Genomic DNA, 21909 nt, shown 5'->3' on the forward strand with positions numbered 1-21909 from the left:
ATCTTGTTTAATCTCTACAATGTGCCTTGTACTATTTTTTTACAATGTCATTCCACTATGCCAGCTGTACAATGAAAAGCCAGATGGTAACTCATGTTTGTATGTTTTGTTTTTTGAGTGATTGTCAAATGTATGATTAAAATAAATGAGAACTTCTAGCCATTTGTATCTGTGGTCTGTCCTTACTACTTAGACCAAGAAATGTAATCAAGTGCTTAAAGCAGAAAAATGGGAATCAGAAAATCTCTGTTCTAAGAGTGACTCTTGAACTAACCTTATCATTAGAGCTGCTTGGAACATGTTATCTCTACTTCCCCCTAGAAAATTTTGACTTTTTGTCAAAATGAGAAAAATCAGGGGGTTGGCCAGAATTTTTCAGTTTTCAAATGAAAAATAGAAATTTTTCAGGGAAAGCAGACACTTAGACCGAGATCCACAAATGTTTTTCCCATTACTCCTATTGAGGTGCCAAATTCCCAGTGAAATCAATACCTTTGAGGACATGGGCCTTGCTTTTGTTGTAAATGCAATCTCCATCAAGAAATAATTTTGATGGAGAATTTTATGACCAGCCCTACTCAAATTACAGGACTTTAATTCAGTCACTTTACAAATCCCTCTGTCTCAGTTTCCCTCAGTGTCTGTCAATTGAGATAATGATACTTATCCTCTGGTTGTAAACAGCTTTGAGCTCATAAGTGACAATAGTGGTAAATAGTACTATGATGTGTTTATTAATTGGGTCTTGTTTGAAAATGAACCCTCTTTGCTTTTTCCATATGCAAGAGAAGCACCTACTAAATGACTGACTTGTTGTCATTAGAAGTACAAAATACATAGTGTAAGAAGAGGAGAATATAGCTGCTGTTTGTGTAGGTGCTTAGTGGGAATGTGGGGGTAGGGTATGAAGCAAACACTAGCTAAAGGCTCAGGATCTACTCTCAGCTGGACTGACCTTCCATTACCAAATCCCACTCTGAGCAGGACTTGAGATTCTACCTCCTGCCCATCCCACTCATCTGACCCTTGTTGTGAAAGAGCCAATATGGAGCCAAGCATGACCTCTGACCTGCTTGCTATCTCAAATTAACTTTGTGTAAGTGCTTGTGTTTCAGGCACACTTCTACCCCTGCCTGTGCCAGTGAGAGAGAGAGCAAGGTAAGAACAACATTCCATCTGCCGTTTCCAGCTGTGCGAACCTTGTAACTGATTGGTGTCTATATGGAACGTACAGGAGGGATTAGAGCAGGGAGGCTGTTTATACCTAATTTCTCCTTTCAGATCAAGGGCTGGATTCACCCAGACTGGTAGCCCACCACTCCAAGGCAGTAATGCTCCTTGGAATGGGGGTGCACTGGCAAAAACCATCTGCAATCCCTGTTCCCACTAGGGACCTGGAGTCAGCTAGCACGTTTCCAAAAGCTGGGTAGGGCCAACACAGGAAGAGGTGTGCTGATTCAGTGCTTCTCCCAAGTAGCCTCCACCAGCGTAGCTCCAGGCTTTAAAGAGGAGAGATTCTCTACCCCTTCATGACCAAAAGGATGCTTATTATACCTTACGTCTGTAGGGGTGAATGTGGCTCCAGGACTAACAGAGAGGAAGCTACCTAAGCAATAGCTGTCAGAGTGTTAGCTAGTAACCAGCAGCTGTCTGATTGCCATCAGCAGCAGAGCTTCCAATGTGGACTAGGAAGGTGCTGTGGAGAGAAGCATCCTTAGGTATGCAGACTAACGGTGAGAATCCCCTGGTAGCCACCTGGTGTTAGCTTAGCAAAACTTGGCAGCCAGCAGCCTTCCCTGCCATGGGAGTCCTAGCACTGAAATGATTCAATTTGACTACAGGTGTTGTAATTTACAGTAATTTAAATCAAAACATGTTAACTTTCAAGTTATCTTCCAGCATGTGCCCTTTGAAATCCTCCGTGTTTTAAAAGCTTATTTAATTTTCCCCCCATGGCTTGGCCTCGTATTAGCTTTTCAGTTGACCAAGCAGAAAATAATGTCCAAAGAAAGAAGCTTGGATGAGAACAAAGCAGGATTTGTGCTTAGAGTGTTAACTGCATAAACAATGTGTTTTGGTCTTAATTATCCCCAGCATGAACATGCCAAAAGAAACTCTTTTGGACTTCCAGGCAGGTCATTTCTCAACCATAGGAATACAAACAATAGATCAGTTCCGGCCATCTGGTTCAGTATCCTACAGCCAACAGTAGCCAGTACCAGATGTTGTTTTAGAGGAAGGTGCAAGAATATAGTGTACAATTTAACAAGTAACCTGCTCATGAAGGAAGTCTCTTTCTGACCCCTGTGTTAGGTTAGTGGTTGGCTTTACCCTGAAGCACGTGAATTTAACTCCTATATAGAATAAAGCATTTTTGCTTTAACATATCTAATGTATGCTTGGGTGTTCTTACTAATTATGCATATTCATGGTATCATATAGGTGAAATAACTTTAGCTTTTTGTATTGAATGCCCTCATCTTTTAAGGAGGTAAAGGATATAAAGCAAGAATGATCTTGATGTCTCTCTTTGAGTTGTTGCCTGTTGTTAATTCGGGGTATATTGTTCTTCTCTATTCAGTATCAAAGTGATTAATTGTGCCTCTGGCTGGTTTCTGAGGGTACTGCATTGAGCTTGTGCTACAAACCGTGCTTCAGTCGAGGGCTTTGGCAATGGCTCTGATTCTGCTCCTCAGCACCAGTCTCTCTGGTAAGTCTTAAAACCCTTCAGGCTGGTGGAGATATTCCTCAGCTTTATATGCACTTAACCTGCTTTGCACAAGTGTGTCCTAGCCATGAACTAGGATTAACGCCTGGTAGTACAGGGTAGAGTGCATGAATTCATTGTGACTGGGAGTGTGAAGCCAGTTACTAGTGGATCCTCCCACACACACGGCTTAATGGGGAGTATCGTAGCACTGTGTTCTGCTGTCTAAGTCCCACTGCATGCATAGGTATGTGAACATTGGCTGTGCTGTTCCAGTTTCTGCTACATTTAAAGACTGAAGGTTTGTAGCCTAGAACCATGGATCCTACACTTGGACACTGGCCTTTGAATCCCGGGGAGACTCTGAATCCTACTACAGTCTTCCAGCTGGTCTCTTTCCACTGCAGCTCTTGGGAGAGCTCAGTGCAATCATGGAAAATGATCATTAAAGATGGTTAATATTCTCTTCCTCCTCCCCAGAAGTGGGTGCTAAGGCAATCTCAAAGAGACACGTCCATCGTGACTGGCTGATCATACCGGATTCAATTGCATTTTACATGTACAAATCTGTGAACAAAGTGTCCCTGAAAGCTGGTCAGTTCTTGGAGGAAGCTGTTCAGACTCCAGTAATCCTTGAGATCAGGTACGAAATGGTTTCCTCAATTCCTGGGGTGGCTTGTGAGGGAATGTGGAGTATTAACTACATTTCCATTCAGAGATATCTTTGGGACAACAAAAAGAACTACACATCATGGAGTAAACATTATGAAACCCATATACCAAAGCATATTTCTCCTCTTCCCCTCCCCCCCCCCCCCACATTGCATACATACGTTTGTTGATTGATCAGCTTCATTGGATATGTCTGGATTCAGATAACCTGATACTGTCTGTTTAAGAGGGTCTGCGAACTGTGATTCTGGAAGGAAATCCCAGAGTGTAAATCAGGCTAGAGATTTTTGCATGTGCGTGGGAGTCAAGTTAGGGGCAACATTCAAATTATCTTGAGCTAATGCTGCAGTGAAGACAAGCCCTTTTGTAGTTCTCCATCTTGTAACTGATGTTTGTATGTTATGTTTTTTTTGGAGTGATTGTCAAATGTATAATTAAAATAAACTTCTAGCCATTTGTGTCTGTGGTCTGTCATTATTACTTAGACCAAGAAATGTAATTAAGTGCTTAAAGCAGAAGAATGGGAATCAGAAAATCTCTGATCCATTGGTGATCTTCCAGAAAACACCACCCTGGCCACTATAGATGTAGAAGCCCGCTACACCAACATTCCACACAAAGATGGACTACAAACCATCAGGAACAGTATCCCCGATACTGTCACGGCAAACCTGGTGGCTGAACTTTGTTAATTTGTCCTCACCCACAACTGTTTCACATTTGGGGACAATGTATACTTTCACATCAGCGGCACTGCTATGGGTACCCGCATGGCCCCACAGTATGCCAACATTTTTATGGCTGACTTAGAACAACACTTCCTCAGCTGTCGTCCCATAACACCCCTACTCTACTTGCGCTACATTGATGACAACTTCATCATCTGGACCCATGGAAAAGAAGCCCTTGAGGAATTCCATCCTGATTTCAACAATTTCCATTTCACCATCATCCTCAGCCTGGACCAGTCCACACAAGAGATCCACCTCCTGGGCACTATGGTGCTAATAAGCGATGGTCACATAAACACCACCCTATACCGGAAACCTACTGACCGTTATTCCTACCTACATGCCTCAAGCTTTCACCCAGATCACACCACATGATCCATTGTCTACAGCCAAGCTCTACAATACAACCGCATTTGCTCCAACCCCTCAGACAGAGACAAACACCTACAAGATCTCTATCAAGGATTCTTAAAACTACAATACCCACCTGCTGAAGTGACGAAACAGATTGACAGAGCCAGAAGAGTACCCAGAAGTCACCTACTACAGGACAGGCCCAACAAAAAAAATAACAGAACGCCACTAGCCGTCACCTTTAGCCCCCAACTAAAACCTCTCCAACGCATCATCAAGGATCTACAACCTATCCTGAAGGACAGTCCCTCACTCTCTCAGATCTTGGGAGACAGGCCAGTCCTTGCTTACAAACAGCCCCCCAACCTGAAGCAAATACTCACCAGCAACCACACAACAAAAACACTAACCCAGGAACCTATCCTTGCAACAAAGCCTGTTGCCAACTCTGTCCACATACCTATTTAAGGGACACCATCATAGGACCTAATCACATCAGTCACACCATCAAGGGCTTGTTCACCTGCATATCTACCAGTGTGATATATGCCATCATGTGCTAGCAATGCCCCTCTGCCATGTACATTGGCTAAACTGGACAGTCTCTACGTAAAAGAATAAATGGACACAAATCAGACATGAAGAATTAGAACATTCAAAAACCAGTCAGAGAACACTTCAACCTTCATGGCCACTCAATTACAGACCTAAAAGTCACAATTTTTTTTTTTTTAAAGAACACACCCCAACAAGAAACCGCAGAACTGGAATTAAGTTGCAAACTGGACACCATAAAATTAGGCTTGAATAAAGACTGTGAGTGGATGAGTCATTACACAAACTAAAAACTATTTCTCCCTGCTAATTTTTCCCCTACTGTTACTCACACTTTTTTGTCAATTGTTGGAAATGGGCCATCCTGATTATCGCTACAAATTTTTTTTCTCCTGTTGATAATAGCTCCTTAATTGATCACTCTTGTTATAGTGTGTATGGCAACACCCATTTTTTCAAGTGTGTGTGTGTGTGTGTGTGTGTGTGTGTGTGTGTGTGTGTGTGTGTGTGTATGTATCTTCCTACTGTATTTTCTACTGCATGCATCCGATGAATTGGGTTGTAGCCCATGAAAGCTTATGCCCAAATAAATGTTAGTCTCTAAGGTGCCACAAGTACTCCTCATTCTTTCTGTTCTAAGAGTGACTCTAGAACTAACCTTATCATTAGAGCTGCTTGGAACATGTTATCTCTCCTTCCTCCTGGAAAATTGACTTTTTGTCAAAATGAGAAAAATCGGGGAGTTGGTCAGAATTTTTCAGTTTTCAAATGAAAAATTGAAATTTTTCAAGGAAAGCAGGGTGGTTCAGATAGTAAATATCTGTTCCCGAGGTAACGGATGATGGCAGACAGAAACAAGAAATGTGCACACCTGGGAGATGCACAGTTCCATGTTGCTACTCACAGCCCCACACCTATCTTGCCTCCTGAGTTGAATCCCTACAGAGCAGTTCAAGAGTCCTACAGCCATATTAATGGACTAATTTGTGAGGACTAATTTGTCCCACAGGTAAATATGAGAGAGTGGCAGCCTTATGAAAATAGAAACAGAGGGTATCCCATTCAGACATGTACCTTACTGATATGTTACTGTCACCTACAGGAACTTCCTAATGAAGGAGACCTCTAAAATCAGTGTGCTGGCAGAACAGCTGATGGAAAAATTAACGGGTCTGTGGAAGAAGAAAGAGGAAGCCCCAGCCCAGCAGTAGAATTGAGACAAGTCACAAGGCCACTTGACATGAGTAATTAGGATGTGCAGCATACCCTCTCCTCATGGACTGAGATCAGCTACTATCATAGAATTGATGTCCCTGATGATGTCTCTAGAAGGGGTAAGAATACCACCTTCAAAGAGCGGAGAACCTGTCTCCCTATGGGGGAAAAATACATTATCAAAGTAGCTGCTGGATGTGGGAAAGGAAATAGAAGGAAGACAGATTCTGTAGTTGAATCTTGAAACCCAATTTCTCCTTCAACATTTGGCGACTTGACCTTCCCCCTCAACCCAATAAAGTTTTGGATGTGTTTTATAGTTCCATTGTTTCGTTCCTTGCATTAAATGTTTAAGTGGATGGTGGTTTTATAACCTCTGGTTCTGCTGCTATGAGAGCTGATATGATGTAAGGGAAGTGATAAGGCTCAACTGTTATCGGTGATACTAAGCATCATCCAGACAAGTGTAAACAAAATCGGACACTTCCCCTCACCACCTTACTGCTAAATGATGAACTAGCACTCGCCTGAGCCCTCAAGGGATAACACATTGTTAATGTAACCTCACACTCTACAAAGTAGCACAAATGGAGGGAAGGGAAACAGCATGGCAGAGAGAGACAGACACACACCGTGTGTGTGTGTGTGTGTGTGTGTGTGTGTGTGTGTGAGAGAGAGGGAGAGAGAGAGAGAGAGAGAGAGAGAGAGAGAGAGAGAGGGAGATGTGCATTGCCCCTTTAAATATGCTGATCCCACTCTAAGTACATTGCCTTTTTAAGTAAATCAGTAAGCTGAGACAGAAGCTGCTGCCAGCAAGCTTCTTCCATCCTGAGCCCTGTGTGCTCTCCCCCACCACCACCACTCTGTGGAGATGGAGAAAAGGAGTGGGAGACAGGAGTGGAGGAGAGGGGACACCCTGACATTAGCATCCCTCTTGTCCCACCCTTGCACAGCAAGCAGGGGGCTCCTGGCAGCAGCTCCAAGGCAGAGGGCAGAAGCAGCACACGGCAGTGGGGGGAGGGACACCTGAACTGCCTGGCAATTGATAGCCTACTGGGCAGCTGCCACCCAGGGAACTTAGGGGAGTTGATAGGGGGGCTGTCGGCCCATCCTGCTTCCAACCCCCCACCAGCTAGCTGCAAAGGGCTGCTCTTCCTGCAAGCAGTGGACAAAGCTGGCGGCTGCCAAACAACGTTATAAGGGAGCATTGCGTAACTTTAAATGAGCATGTTCTCTAATTGATCAGCAATGAAACAGTGTTAACTAGGATGACTTTAAGTGAGGAGTTACTCTATGTAGTCCTAAAACTTGTAGCCTGGCCCATAGACAATAATTAATAATGGTATTTGGCCCTCTCAACAGAATGAGTTTGACACCCTTGATCTATGGATCTCTATCACCTTGGAAGCATTAAAGAAAAAGTGTCCTGCTCTGACAGAATGGTACTAACTCTTGATATTTCTCTGTGTATCGGGGAGCCTAAAAGAGTCTGTGACCCTTTTCTCCTCTTCTTCTTCTTCCCTTTCTCAATGTTGTGTTTAAGCACCACAGGCCAGAGGGGCTTGCCCGAAACAGTGTCTGATACTTCCAACCCTCCCTCAGTGTCCTCTCACAAAGTCTCTGCCCCTGAGAACAGGCTCCCTCCAGTGGCTTGGTTCTCACAGAGCAACTTGGAGGGTTGTAGGGGGTATGGTGGGTGCTCTCTGCAGAAATAACACCCCCAGTCCATTCAGAACTGTAATTTTTGAAGTACCAAAAGGACAACCTACCAAAACTAGCCCCTTATTCAGCTGATCGTTTGTCTGAGGTAATAAAACTCATCCCACCTACCCCAGATTACAGCAGGCTGACTAAGGCTATGGACAGCAGCTTGGAACGAATTTCGCAGATCTCTAAACTACCTCTGGATCTTTTCCTCTACAGCAAAGCCATAAACTGTGCTGTGCACTTCACTGTTTTAGTTCTGATTGCACTACTTCTCTTTTGAGGACCTGTTTTGTGGATTTCTTTGTTGCTGTCATTTAGATTGAGGCTTGCTTGGCCAAGTAAAAGTGTGCGCAAACATGTATGTGTGTGAAAATATGCTGGTACATACGGGAAGATGTAACAGGGTTCAGTTTATCTTGGTGCTTACCACATGAAAAAGTCTGAAACTTCAGCTACTTTCATTATGAAAACACCCTATATGTGTGTGATATCTCACCCTGTTTTTTCTCCTTCCCTCTTGCTCCGCTTTCACTAGTTTTTATTCAGTAGTCTAAAACCATTCCTTGTCTATTGGGTCTTTAAACGACCAGGGGATTTTTCTCTGGGTTGTGCTTACCTGTTGTCCTGCATAAAAGAGGAAGTCGCTCTTTCTTCTAGGGCTAGGAATCCAGGGTCTGCAGGAAAGAGCCTGAATCCACCAACAGAGCTTGGTGTCCAGCAATGCTGGCTGAACTATGTTTCAAATATGTATCTTGTTTTGTTTAGCAAATTGTTCAGGAATGAATCCTGATTTCTTCTGAATATATTTGTACATATTTGCCAAATGGGTGGACAAACAGTTTTTGAACTAAAAGTTATTCATGACCTTTCCATTTCAGCTAGACGCTATTTGTTATGTCATGAGATTTAAGATACCTATGCAAGATAGTGTTGTTTTTCCTCTTTTTCACTGAATAAGAACATGAGAATGGCCATACTGGGTCAGAAGACCAATGGTCCATCTAGCCCAGTATCCTGTCTTCCAACAGTGGCCAATGCCAGGTGCCCCAGAGGGAATGAACAGAACAGGTCATCATCAAGTGATCCATTCTGTTGCCCATTCCCAGCTTCTGGCAAACAGAGGCTAGGGACACCATCCCTGCCCATCCTGCCAAATAGCCATTGAGGGACCTGTCCTCTATGAACTTATCTAGTTCTTTTTTGAACCCTGTTATCGTCTTGGCCTTCACAACATCCTCTGGCAAAGAGTTCCACAGGTTGACTGTGTGTTGTGTGAAGAAATGCTGGATGACTGAAGCAGGCAAATCACATGCTTCCAGTATGAATTTTCAGATGAATAATCTGTGCTAAAATTGTGAAGTTTTTGATGTTCACAAACATCCTTAGTGGCAGCTCACCAATTCCTCTCAAGTAATAGGTCACCCCTGCCCCCCCCCCCACAATCTTACAGCTAGGCCATGTCTACACTAGAGACCTTACAGCAGCACAGCTGTACCACTGCAGCTGCGCTGCTATAAGGTCTCTGGTGTAGCCACTCTATTAAACCACCCACAACAACCAGTAGAAGCTATGTTGGCAGGAGATCATCTCTCACAGACATAGCACCAGAGTGGACAGCGTTAAGTCGCTGTAACTTGTGTCGCTCAGGGGGGTGGCTTTTTCACACCCCTGAATGACATAAGTTATATCGACATAAGTGATAGTATTGACCTGCCCACAGTGAGTAAATGTTCATCAGTTATTTCTGCTATTTAACTGATTCTAGTATATGGGTAAATCTCTGAATAAGCCCAAAGATCTTTGTGTTTGTATTTGAGTTGCCTGGTCAGTCTTCCATTTGTGTGTGTGTGTGTGTGTGTGTGTGTGTGTGTGTGTGTGTGTGTGTGTGTGTAAAAAGCAATGGTTTGCAGCTCCATTAGCCTGCTAATCTTGAATAGTCTGCAAGAAGCAAAGATGTGGATGCCTCTTGCCTCCATGCTTCTGGCCAGCCCCACTTGCTCAGATCATCTGTTGATATAGTTAAAAAGCTGGAGAGATGGCTAAGAGAGCAGTCAGGGACAGGGGAAGGAGAAAAATCTGCTCCCAAGTTGAAACAGTAACTCAATGTCTATTAGTAAAAACACCGAACTGGGATCCTATATTTTATTTCCACAGACTCATCACACGCAACTCTGAGCAAGTCATTTGATGTCTTTTTGTGATTGTTTCTGTCTGTAAAATGGAGATGAAAACACTTTTCTGACTCAACTACTAATTTCTATTAAAGTTCATGAAGTTCTTTGAGATCCTTGGATAGAAAGTGCTGTAAAAACAAAGCATTATTGCCTCTCATTTACTGGCTTTGGGAAAGTTTGGGGTACAGCTGGTTCAACGGTATTCATGAAACTAAAATTTCAACAAATTTGCGTGAGGCAAGAGTGTGGTGGGTTGGATGGATGAATTGTTCCTGATTTCTGCAAATACCCCTTTTATTTCAAAATATCCACCCAAAATAATGATGAATAATTTTCAGAATAATTTGTAAACTTTTCATGAGCTGTTGAATTTGGATTATTGATAGCATATGCTCGTTCATGGGGTATACTTCTTGGGCTCTGATTGTATGACTGAAATTTTGGGGAGGATGAAGATTGACTGACTAATAACGAATACATTTCCAGTCTGCATGAGTTGGGGTTGCTCAGCATTTTTGTGACTAATGGTAGCTATACACAGACAATGGCTGACATACGGTGAATAGCAGCGAAGTGAAAGTCATTTATTTGCCAAAAAAAGATGTCCAGAGAATGGAAAAATACTGTTGTGAAAAATTGCAACGTTTTGAAGTTATTTTTGGTTCATTGTGTTTGTCGGAGTTTTTGGTGACATCTTTAATAGAAAATATTATCAACATTTGTCTTAAAATCGTTATCAAAAGTTTTCACTGCCTGAAAACCCAGGTTTTGGTAAATGAAAATTGTCTATAAATGATTTGGATACCATTTTTAATGAAAAGCCTTTACCAAAATCATCACAGAAAAAGAGGGTAAAAATGTTTTTGAACAAAAAGGCCACTTGTAATCAAAGCTTGACATGTGACAAATGTCAGGCAGGTCTCTTTAGAACCATGGCATGCCTCGGTTTTTATTATTCCGCTAACTGCAGCTGTTGGTGCCCTGCAGCCTCATTTCTAGGAGACACCTGCGCCCCGCTCCTGGCCCCAGCTCGGTGGGGGGGGGGTTAAAAAGTTTGGGGTGGGGTCGGGACCTCTAGCTTTCAGCACCTCCCCTGTACAAAACGTTCCAGCGTCCCTGTCCTGTCTGTCAGCTGCACTGAGCTGCCTGCCGGCAGCTCTCCCTGGATTCCTGCAGCACCTTTTGCTGCCCCTCAAACAAACACCGACCCAGCGGGAGTTGTGGACTCTCAGTACCGCACTCACGGGGCCGGTTGTTTAGGAGGGAAACGCTGCAGCTGTTTAGACTTGCTTCAGAGATAGAGATAAATACAAGTGCTCACTGCCACTCAATCTGATCCTTGTCTTGCAGCTTTTAACCCCTCCCCCCCCGTGCTTTTCCGGTTGTTTTTTTTTTATCTCTCTGCCTCCCCCACCTCCCGCCTTGTGCATTGCTTTTTTTCTTTTTTTTTTTTCTTTTTTTTTTCCCCCTTCCCCTTGCACGCTTTCCCTGCATCTCTCTCGCGATTTCTCTGCCGCGGTTAGCTGTCTTTCGTATCTGCACTTCTCTCCGTGCCTTGCTGCTCTCACTTCCCAGCTGCTCTGCTGGAGCCTACCTGGACGGGTAGGAGTTTGAACTGAAACTGCCGGAGACTCTCCTTGGTTTCTTCCTTGAGCACAAAACCTTTGCGTGCAAAGGCTCGGGGAGAGAGATCAGTCAGCACCTGTCTCTTTCGGTCCAGATTTCACCGATTCTCTCTCAGTGGGTGAGAAGTGACTCAGACCAAGCACGACTGGCCTTGGGGTTCTTCAAAGCTTGCACGCGATGCTACCTCACTGAGCAGCGTGCCAGGGGGGAAACCCATAAATCTTTCCTTCTTTGAGTTCTAAGCACGCAATTTCTCCCCCCTCCCCCCGCTAATCTCTGCATAATCATCGGCTATTTCATTGTAATCATTAAGCACTGCGGGAGATGGCCGTGCTGTACCTTCACCCTTCAGGTAGGATTTAAGACTAGCCAGAGTTTTTGCAATGGTGGGCTCAGGGGTTGGTTGGTGGTCTCAAAGGCCTTTCCTTGATTGCTTCTCGCAAGGCAGTTGTGTTTTTTATAGGTGCAGATGCAGATTGCAACACTTTGAAAAACAACCTCCAGTTCAAGTCCTCCATTAGTCTCTGGGGTTCCTGATGTGCTAGGGAAGCACACCACCCTCTATGATTTTGGTTGCTGTTTTCAATTCATCCATTTCATTCACAACTTTTACCCGTGGGGCTGAAATTCTCCAGGTCTGGCCTCTGCTTGGCGTGGTGCTGTGTTCTGGAAAGTTTGAACAAAGGGAGGCGGGAGAGACAGGAGTAGCAACTTTTCCTTGTTGTTGTGTTTTGGTTTTTTTTGGTGTGTATATCAATCTCCCCTCTGTATTTTCCACCAAATGCATCCGATGAAGTGAACTGTAGCTCACGAAAGCTTATGCTCTAATAAATTTGTTAGTCTCTAAGGTGCCACAAGTACTCCTTTTCTTTTTGCGAATACATACTAACACGGCTGCTACTCTGAAACCTCTCAATAGGATATTAAGCTTTCACCGTTGTAAGCTTCCAAAAGTGAGGAAATGCTGAAGTTTAAGGTTTCATGTGCAAATTTAAACCCATCACCATGAAAGTATGCAGTATACAATCTTTAATTATATGATCACATACTATTTCCCAGATGACCTAGTATACAATGGTTTCTACAACATTTAGTGTTATATGCATAGCTTCTTGTAGTAGAAAGCAATAATCTGGGCATCCCAGGCAAAGATCGTCCATGCAAATCGTTTATACCAAAGGTACCCAGCAAACTCTATTTACACAACCTACTATAGATTTTAACAATGCAAAGGAGCAGTGCAAGTGTGCTGACATATATAGGCCACCTAAAAAGGCAGATAAATTATCTGCATAGCTGCTTCACCCCGAATTGTAATGGGGGGAGAGAGAGAGAGAGAGAGAGAGAGAGAGAGTGTGTGTGTGTGTAGATGAATTACAGCAGTTCTCAAACTGTGGTTTGGGACCCCAAAGTGGGTCGTGACCCTGTTTTAAAGGGGTCACTAAGGCTGGCTTTGACTTGCTGGGGCCTGAGGCCAAAGCCCGAGCTGCAGGGCTCAGGTTACCGGCCCCCTGCTTAGGACTGAAGCCCTTGGGGATGGTGGGGCTTCGGCAGGCTCAGACTTCGGTCCCCCCCCTCCTGGGGTCGTGTAGTAATTTTTGTTGTCAGAAGGGGTCACGGTGCAATGAAGTTTGGGAAACCCTAAATTAGATTAATAGTTAATGGCTTCATTCACAGAGTTGCACATAAAGAGAGCTGTTGATTGAAAAGAAAATGTGTAAGACATGGACGTTAAGAAAACTTTTGAAATAACTGCCTGGAGAGGAGAGAAAAGAAGTTATCATATTTAAAACAAAACTAAACAAAAAAAATTCAAGGCTAGATCATCCCTGGCATTTGTGCAATGTGAGAATTAATCAATTTCCTACTAATGGTGACATACGTTTCCTATTTTAGTATTGCAAGAGTTCAAAATTTTGAGGGGTGTTCTTTCTCTTTTGAAGTTTAAGGCCTTTTGATGACACAAGTGCTATGGCATACTTAACGTAAGGCATAAGAACAGTCATCTATCTGATCCACCTAGAGCCAAGAATGATCTGTTTTGCATTCAGCATAACTCTGAAGAGGGCTGGCGCTGGGGGTAGCAAGCAGGGCAATTGCCAGGGAGCCCCACAAAGCTAAGTTACATCATATCTACAGAGTTCCTGTGGTAAATGTAATGTGAGTATTACAGTAATTTGATCTCAAAAAGTGGAAATAAATCACACTAAAGCAGAGGTTTTCAAATGGTGGTATGTGCCCCCCCTCCCCCCAGGGACTCTGGAGGAACATTTGGAGGAGTAAGCGGCGACGGCAGGCAGCTCAGGCTTCAGCCTTGGGTGACGGGGTGGGAGCCCACTCCTTAGTTTCTGCCGTGGGCTCCAGTGAGTCTACTGCTAGTCCTGACTCTGAAGTGCATTCTTAAAAAACAAAAATCCTTTTAATAATACTGAATCAAATCCTGAGGTTCTTTCTCAATTTTACTCATTGTTTTAATCAAGCAAACTGCCACTGGAGTCACTGAGTACGTTATCTTTCTTAGGCCAGGTCTACACTAGAGACTTCTGTTGGCACAACTGTGTCAGTCTTGGGTGTGAAGAGGTGCGATCTCTGACAGACACAACTGTGCCAGCAGAAGCCTCTAGTATAGATGCAACCATACAGGCAAAGCTGTTTTGTTGGGGGTTTTTTTTTTCCAGTATAAATTGTTTTCCTTAATGGGGTTTTGTTTTATTCTATCAGTACAAAGTGTAGCTTTGCCGGCATAGCTCTGTGTCCACGCTAAAAGTGCTCTGCTGGTACCATATACCTGTATTCCTATACTGGTACAGTACTCCTTGTGTAGATATGGCCTTAGGGGTAGGTACTGCCAGCTATCACCATAGCATCTGAGCATCTTTTACATAAATCAATAGAAATAGTGAAGTCCTTAGTGGACTTCATGGAGCCTCTAGCATTTCTCCTTTTGGGGGTCAAAACTCTGTTTGGAGACAGAGATTTTGGTTTTGATTTTTTTTTTCTTTTTTAAAGATTTTATTAATTACCTTTGTTATTGTTGGTAGGGGCGTAGGGTTAGAAGGAGTCAGAGTTGTGCTAACGAGTAAGGATATTGGTCCAATAAAAGGCAAAATCTAATGTTACAAGATACATTATCAGATCTCCTTGAATGCTGAGATCAATCATTCTAATGTCAGGTTATTCTTTTTCAAACTGAAAGAATTTTTAGGATTCCACAAAAAGCCAGCACCCTATCTAATCTAATATAGCATCAAATGCATTTTGCATGAAGTGTTGTTTCTAAAATATATGGTACAGTGACCGACATTGCCTTCAAACAATCACAAATAGCTTGACTCTTCAACAGTTATTATAAATCGAATGGGATTTCAGAATATACTCCTGCTTTGCTATTAGCTACTGTGCCAGATTTTCTGCTAGGAAAAAGCCAGTGTTGTAAAAAGAACATAAAAGGTCAGCTTCTAACTGTGGGAAGGGATCTGGGTCATAGTGGATTACAAGCTAAATAGGAGTCAACAATGTAACACTGTTGCGCAAAAAAAAAAAAAAAAAAAAGCATCATTCTGGACTCTATTAGCAGGAATGTTGTAAGCAAGACACAATAAGTAATTCTTCTGCTCTACTCCGAGCTGATTAGCTCTCAATTGGAGTATTGTATCCAGTTCTGGGCACCACATTTCAGGAAAGATGTTCTTCTCCAGAGAAGAACAACAAAAATGATTAAAAGACTAGAAAACATGACCTATGAGGGAAGACTGAAAAAACTGGGGTTGTTTAGTTTGGAGAAGAGAACCCTAAGGGGGGACATAACAGGTTTCAAGTACATAAAGTTTTTACAAGGAAGGAGGAAAAAATGTTCTCTTTAACCTCTGAGGATAGAGCAAGAAGCAATGGACTTAAACTGCAGCAAAGCCGGTTTAGCTGGACATTAGGAAAAACTTCCTAACTGTCAGGGTGGTTAAGCACTGGAATAAATTGCCTAGGGAGATTGTGAAATCTCCATCATTGGGGATTTTTAAGAGCTGGTTAGACAAACACCTGTCAGGGCTGGTCTAGATAATACTTAGTCCTGCCTTGAGTGCAGGCGACTGGAGTAGAAGACCTCTTGAGGTTCCTTCCAGTCCTATGAGTCTATGATTCTTTTTCCTGCTTAAATTCTATGTTTTTCTTTTCATGATTTATGGTAAGTGGCAGATTTAAAATCTCTGCTTCAGCCCTCAACTCCTTTAGTGCTTCCAGTTAATCATTTATTATTGCTTAAGAGTAAGTTTAGAATAGAGGGGGCTTTTGTCCTGTTTTAACTTGTTTATTGATATTGGTATTTACTGATACAAGTTAATTGGCCATAGGTTAACCCAACTTAGCTAACACTCCACAAACACTTATTACAGGAAATACACATTTGTGGTTTGCTGGTTTTGTCCTGGCTCTAGCCCAGCTTTTAGAAACTTCAGCTAATTTGAGTTAATTGACCATGTGTTGCCAATTATCATGATTTTATTGTTGTTCTCCCAGTATTTGGTGTTTTCCTTAAAGCCCAACTCCTGGAAGCAAGTGATTGCATGAGAATCTCATTTTACCTTTTTTTTTTTTTTTAAATTAAAGTTTCTAGCCTTCATGATTGCAGAGCAAAGCTTAAAAATGTGACCCAATCATAACTTAATGGCTCAAAGGCCAGAAAGCAAATAAAAAGACCTCCCTGCCTTTTTATAATAATAATTTATAATATTTATTATAAATTTTATTATATTTTATAAATAATAATTTATAATAATAATAATCTCATGATTATTTTGTGGCCTGCACTGTTTTTGAATGATTGGCCTGACAATCTGTGAGTTAAACAGGAACAAATACTCTAGTCTTGATGTAATAGGATGTAAAGGAAAAACATAAATGTCATCATTTTGTCTCCTTTTACCTTGGATAAGGTTCTGTCAACACTGGTGACCTCTAGTACTTTTAGTGCCAAGCAGCGCACCCTACCACCATCATGTTTTCCAGATGCGTTCAGCGAAGTGCAACACCCTCTTATTTTTCTCCTCCACCCTTTCCGCATTTCACATAGTAACCGACTATATTAACCTTGTGAGAGAATCCTTGTTGTAGATCTCTTAACCATCACAGCATGGCCACTTCCTGCTATGCTTGAGTCCAGCTCACAACAAATGACATCCGCTTTTAGTTTAGCAATAAGATGGATAGCATCAACTCTAGTGTGCGCTCTGTAGTGGAGATCCTGTTTCCATTCTAATCTCCCCTTTTCAGTGCCTTGGAACCTAATCCGAGAGCTTGATTTTTGGGTCTGAGATTTTAAGGCTGGGTCTCGGCCCAAAGTTTGTTTTTTTTGGGGTTTTTTTTTGTTTTTGTTTTGTTTTTTGTTTTTTTGAAAGTCTGAGCAAAATTTGTGTCTTTCAGCTTTGTCAACAGGAACAAATAGGCTGTCCCCACTGACAGTTTCTGCCTGATAGTTCTGTAAGGCAGAGGAAGGGAGGGTTGGTAACCTGCCGCCCCTCCTCCCCCATATTTGGTAGGGGCTCCGACCTTCCAAACCTGTGGAATTCCTGTGATTCACAAGGCTGTTTTGCCATGAGGAAGGCCCTGTGCTTGGAGCATATCGGCCTCAAGGAGAATACTGTGGTGTCATGGGCTGCCTTACTGACCAATTCCCATATTTTTTTTTAAAACTGGGGGAGGGAGGATATTAATAGACGCATTAAATCTCCACTTTCCCCTGATTGAGCATGCTTTTCTCAAGAGGAAAAGCTATAGTGCAGCAGGACATGCCACACCAGAGGTGGTTACGTTTCAGTGATGGGGGAAGAGATCTGGATTCTATCTGTAATGCATTTTGGGGATCTTTTTGAATTAAGGGCAATACCCAAATGTTAGAGTAAGGTTGTTACTATATTTCCCCTCCCGCTGCAGTCTGCGGCAAGAATCTCTGCTGGAATTTTCAGCCTAATGCTGAGTGTCCTGGCTCGTGTTTCCCTCAGACCTTGAAAGTTGGTTTCTGATAGATGTTTTTTGATACTTTGAGTACAGTATCTGTGGTGTGGTGTTTGAATTTGTTGGTGAGTCATTCCTTTACCACAGCAATATCTTAGTAGAGAGAAAAGAGACTATGAAACAGGCAACCACAAGTCACCAAAGAGAAAACAAATCAGGGACCCAATTCAGCACTTGTCAGGAGAGGCCAAAGCTTTCTGAGAGCTCCTCAGCGAGGATGAAAGGGACTTCCAAAGTAGGCAGGTACCAAGAGAACATCAGTAACCTTCAGTCATTACACGGGGTGTTGTGTGTGTTGCCCATGTCCCTCTTTTATGTGAGGGCAGCATTCAGCTAGCTAACAGCCAAGTAAACCGTGGGAGCCAAATCCTCAGGTCTGGAGTGTAGGCTGGGATCCACATATTAAGGGGGCCCTCCTAATGTGGATTTCCCCTTGTAGGTGCTGAAGGCACCCTATGACACAATCTCACCTTCCTAGTTACCCTCAGAAAGCACCTTTTCCCCCTTCTCATGAGTGCTGCATGCCAGTAGGGCTCTGCAACAGACTCGAGACTGAGAGAGGAGCTGTCACACTCCATTCCCACTAATCCCATGGATGTGGGAGTCAATGCTTACTGAGCAGTGTGAACTCCCCCTGACACCGGCCCTACAGTTGCGATTGCCAGCAAGGATCCTGACACAGTGGAGCCAGGAGCAGTCAGCAGTCCATGTGAACGGCTCCTCTCTTTACAGGTAAAGGGGGGCGGGGGGCATGCAGGTGTGCAAATTTCACAAGGTCCCAATTTCCTCCTCATTGAGAGGAATGGTTAGTAGGAAACTCTGCATGGGGACTCCATGGACTTTTCCATCTCTTTATGCCTGGCCTATAGGTTTCTCTGCCAGAGAGTGAATGATCTGGGGCTTAGATTTTCAGTCTTACTTTAGCCCAACTGCCATTGATCCTGTTAAAATTAGTTGTATAAAACTCCCACGGTTTTCAATGGGACCAGGATTTTGCCTGTTGACTTCAACTGGTGTTTGCCGAAGCAAAAACGGGGGGGGGAGGAGCTGAGAGTGTGATTTGTAATTCTTACCCTAATTATACGAGTCTTGCAGCATGAGCAGCACAGGTGGCTTTCTACAGCTCCTTTTGTATGCATCCAGGTATGCTAGAGGAGTCACGCAAGAACAAAATGGATATGGACTCCATAGTGACTCATCAAATGAGGCAGCCACCCTGAGTTTGGCAATTACTCTCACAGAACCTTGGGCATTAGCAGCTATTTGATGATGAGGAAAAGGTTTGTCTAGGACACTGCTCATCCCTCCCTGGTGTCAGAAAGAGCCAGGCTAAGTCTGTCCATCTCTCTTCTCAGTGGCTATGCCCTGTTACATTTCACACATGCACACCCCAGTGCCAGTTGAATTCACTGTTAGATGTTGATATTCTGAGTCTGTCTTTTGAAACCTGTTTCACTGTCTGTATAGAAAAGCTGCATCTCCAAAACTCCCTCATTGTTTTGTTAGCTTGTTTAAGTATTGAACATTTTTGCTTCTCAGTTCTTTGTTGTCTTGATGTTTCCTAGGGATATCAAATTATTTAACTCTTAGATTCTAGAGGTAATGAGAAGCAGTGTTGGCCAGTGGACTGGAAGTCCATGAAATTTGGGATTTGTTCTTGACTTTGCCACTGATTCGCTATGTGACCGTGGGCAAATCATTTCACCTCTCTGTGCCTTTGTTTCTCCTCTCTCCCTTTTGTCTGTCTTTCTGTGAACTCTGTGGGACAGGAACTGTATCTTATGCTGCATGTGTACAGTACTTAGCATAATGAGGCAGTGCTCTAAGATGAACAATATTACGCCCAAACAACTATGTTAACCCTTATTCAGGTTTCAAAATCAAGCACTCAATCTAGGAAGTGCCTGTCACATGTAGGAGCTGTGATGTGATGGAGGCTTTGGAGCAGGCTCAAGGAGGATGGAATCTTCAGAGATTTCGGCTGCTAAACACTAGAAACTCTCTATTGTTATGTGCAAAATGTGATATTTTTTTTTTCCCAAAGAATTAGAGCTGGTCAAATTTGGGTGGATTTTTACAGGGATGGCAAAAGGCACATCACTGGTACAAAGGCCAATCCCAGGCCCTATTTGAAGTCCCTGCCCCAAAGCATGGGGGTGCTAGAGAATATCAAAGAAAAGGTTCTCAGAATTTTTGAACATGGGCAAAACAATATCTTTTTTTTCTTAGGCTCAATCTCAGAAATGGCTGCACCATTTTGGCTGAAATTTTCTTTTTAAAAAATATCAGACTGAGGCAGACACCTGGCAGGGAAAATTTCAGCCCAAAAGGTCAACGTTTTGCAAAGTTCTAAGCAATTGAAAACAGGGTCTGATAATGGGAAGTGTCGAGCATGCTTAATGTGTCATTCTTAAGTGAGGTCTGTCCTTAATATCCCATTTTCTATAATTGGTTATAATTATGAAGAAAGGTTAGACAAATATGTTTATGCTAGGAATCTCAGTCCTCTGTGCTCTCTCCTCCAACCCTCTTTTTTTCACACACACATTATTTTTGTCCTTACTTCTACCTGTCAAAGTTGTCAAACCATTTTGCCCAGAGTACACATATATATTTGCCCCATTATCTGAGTTTTTTTCTGTGTGTGTAAGGGTGTGGGTAGCTGTTTGTGTGGTTCTGTCAGGGAGGGGTGATGTGGGTGACAGGAAGTGGGTGTTGATGGATGAGCCTGTGGTGGTTGTGCAGCTGTTTAGTCAGTGCCGGAGGGGGAGGGAAATGTGTGAGAGGGTCAAGCAGGTGTGTATGCTACTATATAGGGCAAATGTGCGTTGTGTGTATTTGTAGACAGTGTCCTCATTAGAAATATTGCTGTTGCTTTTCAAGACCTACTTTCCAGACCAAATTATCTATTTTGGGGGCAAACTCATGGTTTGAATTGAGTTTGAAACCACTGACCGAGTTTCATTCTCTAACTCACCAATGTGCCACATGGGTTCACAATTCGGTTTTCCTCTGCCTCAGATAGTGGGTAAAAGAAAGGCCATGCCTCATGTAATCTCGGATCTGATATTGTTAATATGAACGAACTACCTCCCAGGTTTCAAAGATTCAGCAGATTAATTTAGGCAACAACCATCTTACATTTTAAAATGTGGTGGTTGCTCATCACTTTCTTAAAATCAGTCCTCTCTAAAGCATCACAAGTTGGGCACTCAGAAATTGAGGCATCCAAAATAAATAGTCGTTTTTGAAAATCTTAGCTTAGGACCCCACATAAAAAATCAGCAATTCCAGTTTTAAATGAGAAAAATGTTCTCCACTGGTTGTTGGCTTGCCTGTTGCACAATCCCACATGCTTTAGGACAGGGATCGGCAACCTTTGGCACGTGGCCCACCAGGGTAAGCCCCCTGGCGGGCTGGGCCTGTTTGTTTAGCTGTCGCGTCCACAGGTTCAGCCGATCGCAGCTTCCACTGGCCGCAGTTCACCACTCCAGGCCAATGGGGGCTGCGGGAAGTGGCGGTCAGCCTGTCCTGTTGAGGTGCTCACATTTGAAAATTGGACAGTTAGTTGCTGTTGAACCTTAAGTGGCAATTATGGTACAATAACTGGAGACTTGTATGGTAATGATTATATTATCACTGGGGATAATAAAGGATAGATTCTGTTTTTTTTTTTTCAAGTTAGATTCCAGGTAACATGGTAATTACTTTTGGATCCACTAAGAGAAATATCAAGAGTTGGCTGAGTTTTTAATTGTGTTTAATATGCATTGTGAATTTAGTCCTTTTTTCTGTTCACAAACCAATCCCAGTTTATTTGAACGGCCATGTTACTCCTAAGTATTCAGTAAATAGTTTATGCGAATGAATTTAACATTGTAAGCAAACTGTTCATTTGGACTATTTGTTGTGCAATATTTGCAATGTCACATGGAGTTGTTCCCTGCTGAGTGATGGAAACATTTTACATAGGCGAGTAACAAACTCATTTTCCTGTAGGAATTTTTGGATGTGTAATAAATTGTGCTTAAATTCCTGATTAACTTTCAAGATTTTCAAATGTTTTAATGGCTATCTGCTGGGCTTCTGAATACTCATGAATAACATGATCCTACAAATTTAGTATTTATTATTTGTGTTATGATAGAGCGTACTGGTATGT

General features: G+C 42.8%; 1 protein-coding gene across 1 annotated transcript; it reads left to right on the top strand.

Moving 5' to 3' along the window:
- The first annotated feature begins 1720 nt into the window (after positions 1-1720).
- LOC119853527 (apovitellenin-1-like) lies at positions 1721-6512 on the top strand. Its single transcript, XM_043505885.1, has 4 exons — positions 1721-1733; positions 2621-2710; positions 3188-3350; positions 6122-6512. Exons 1-4 carry the CDS (start codon positions 1721-1723, stop codon positions 6228-6230), a joined length of 375 nt encoding a protein of 124 aa, XP_043361820.1. The 3' UTR covers positions 6231-6512.
- Positions 6513-21909: the final 15397 nt, after the last annotated feature.

Source organism: Dermochelys coriacea, chromosome 1 (assembly GCF_009764565.3).
Source record: "Dermochelys coriacea isolate rDerCor1 chromosome 1, rDerCor1.pri.v4, whole genome shotgun sequence".
In the NCBI taxonomy this organism is placed as follows: Eukaryota; Metazoa; Chordata; order Testudines; family Dermochelyidae; genus Dermochelys; species Dermochelys coriacea.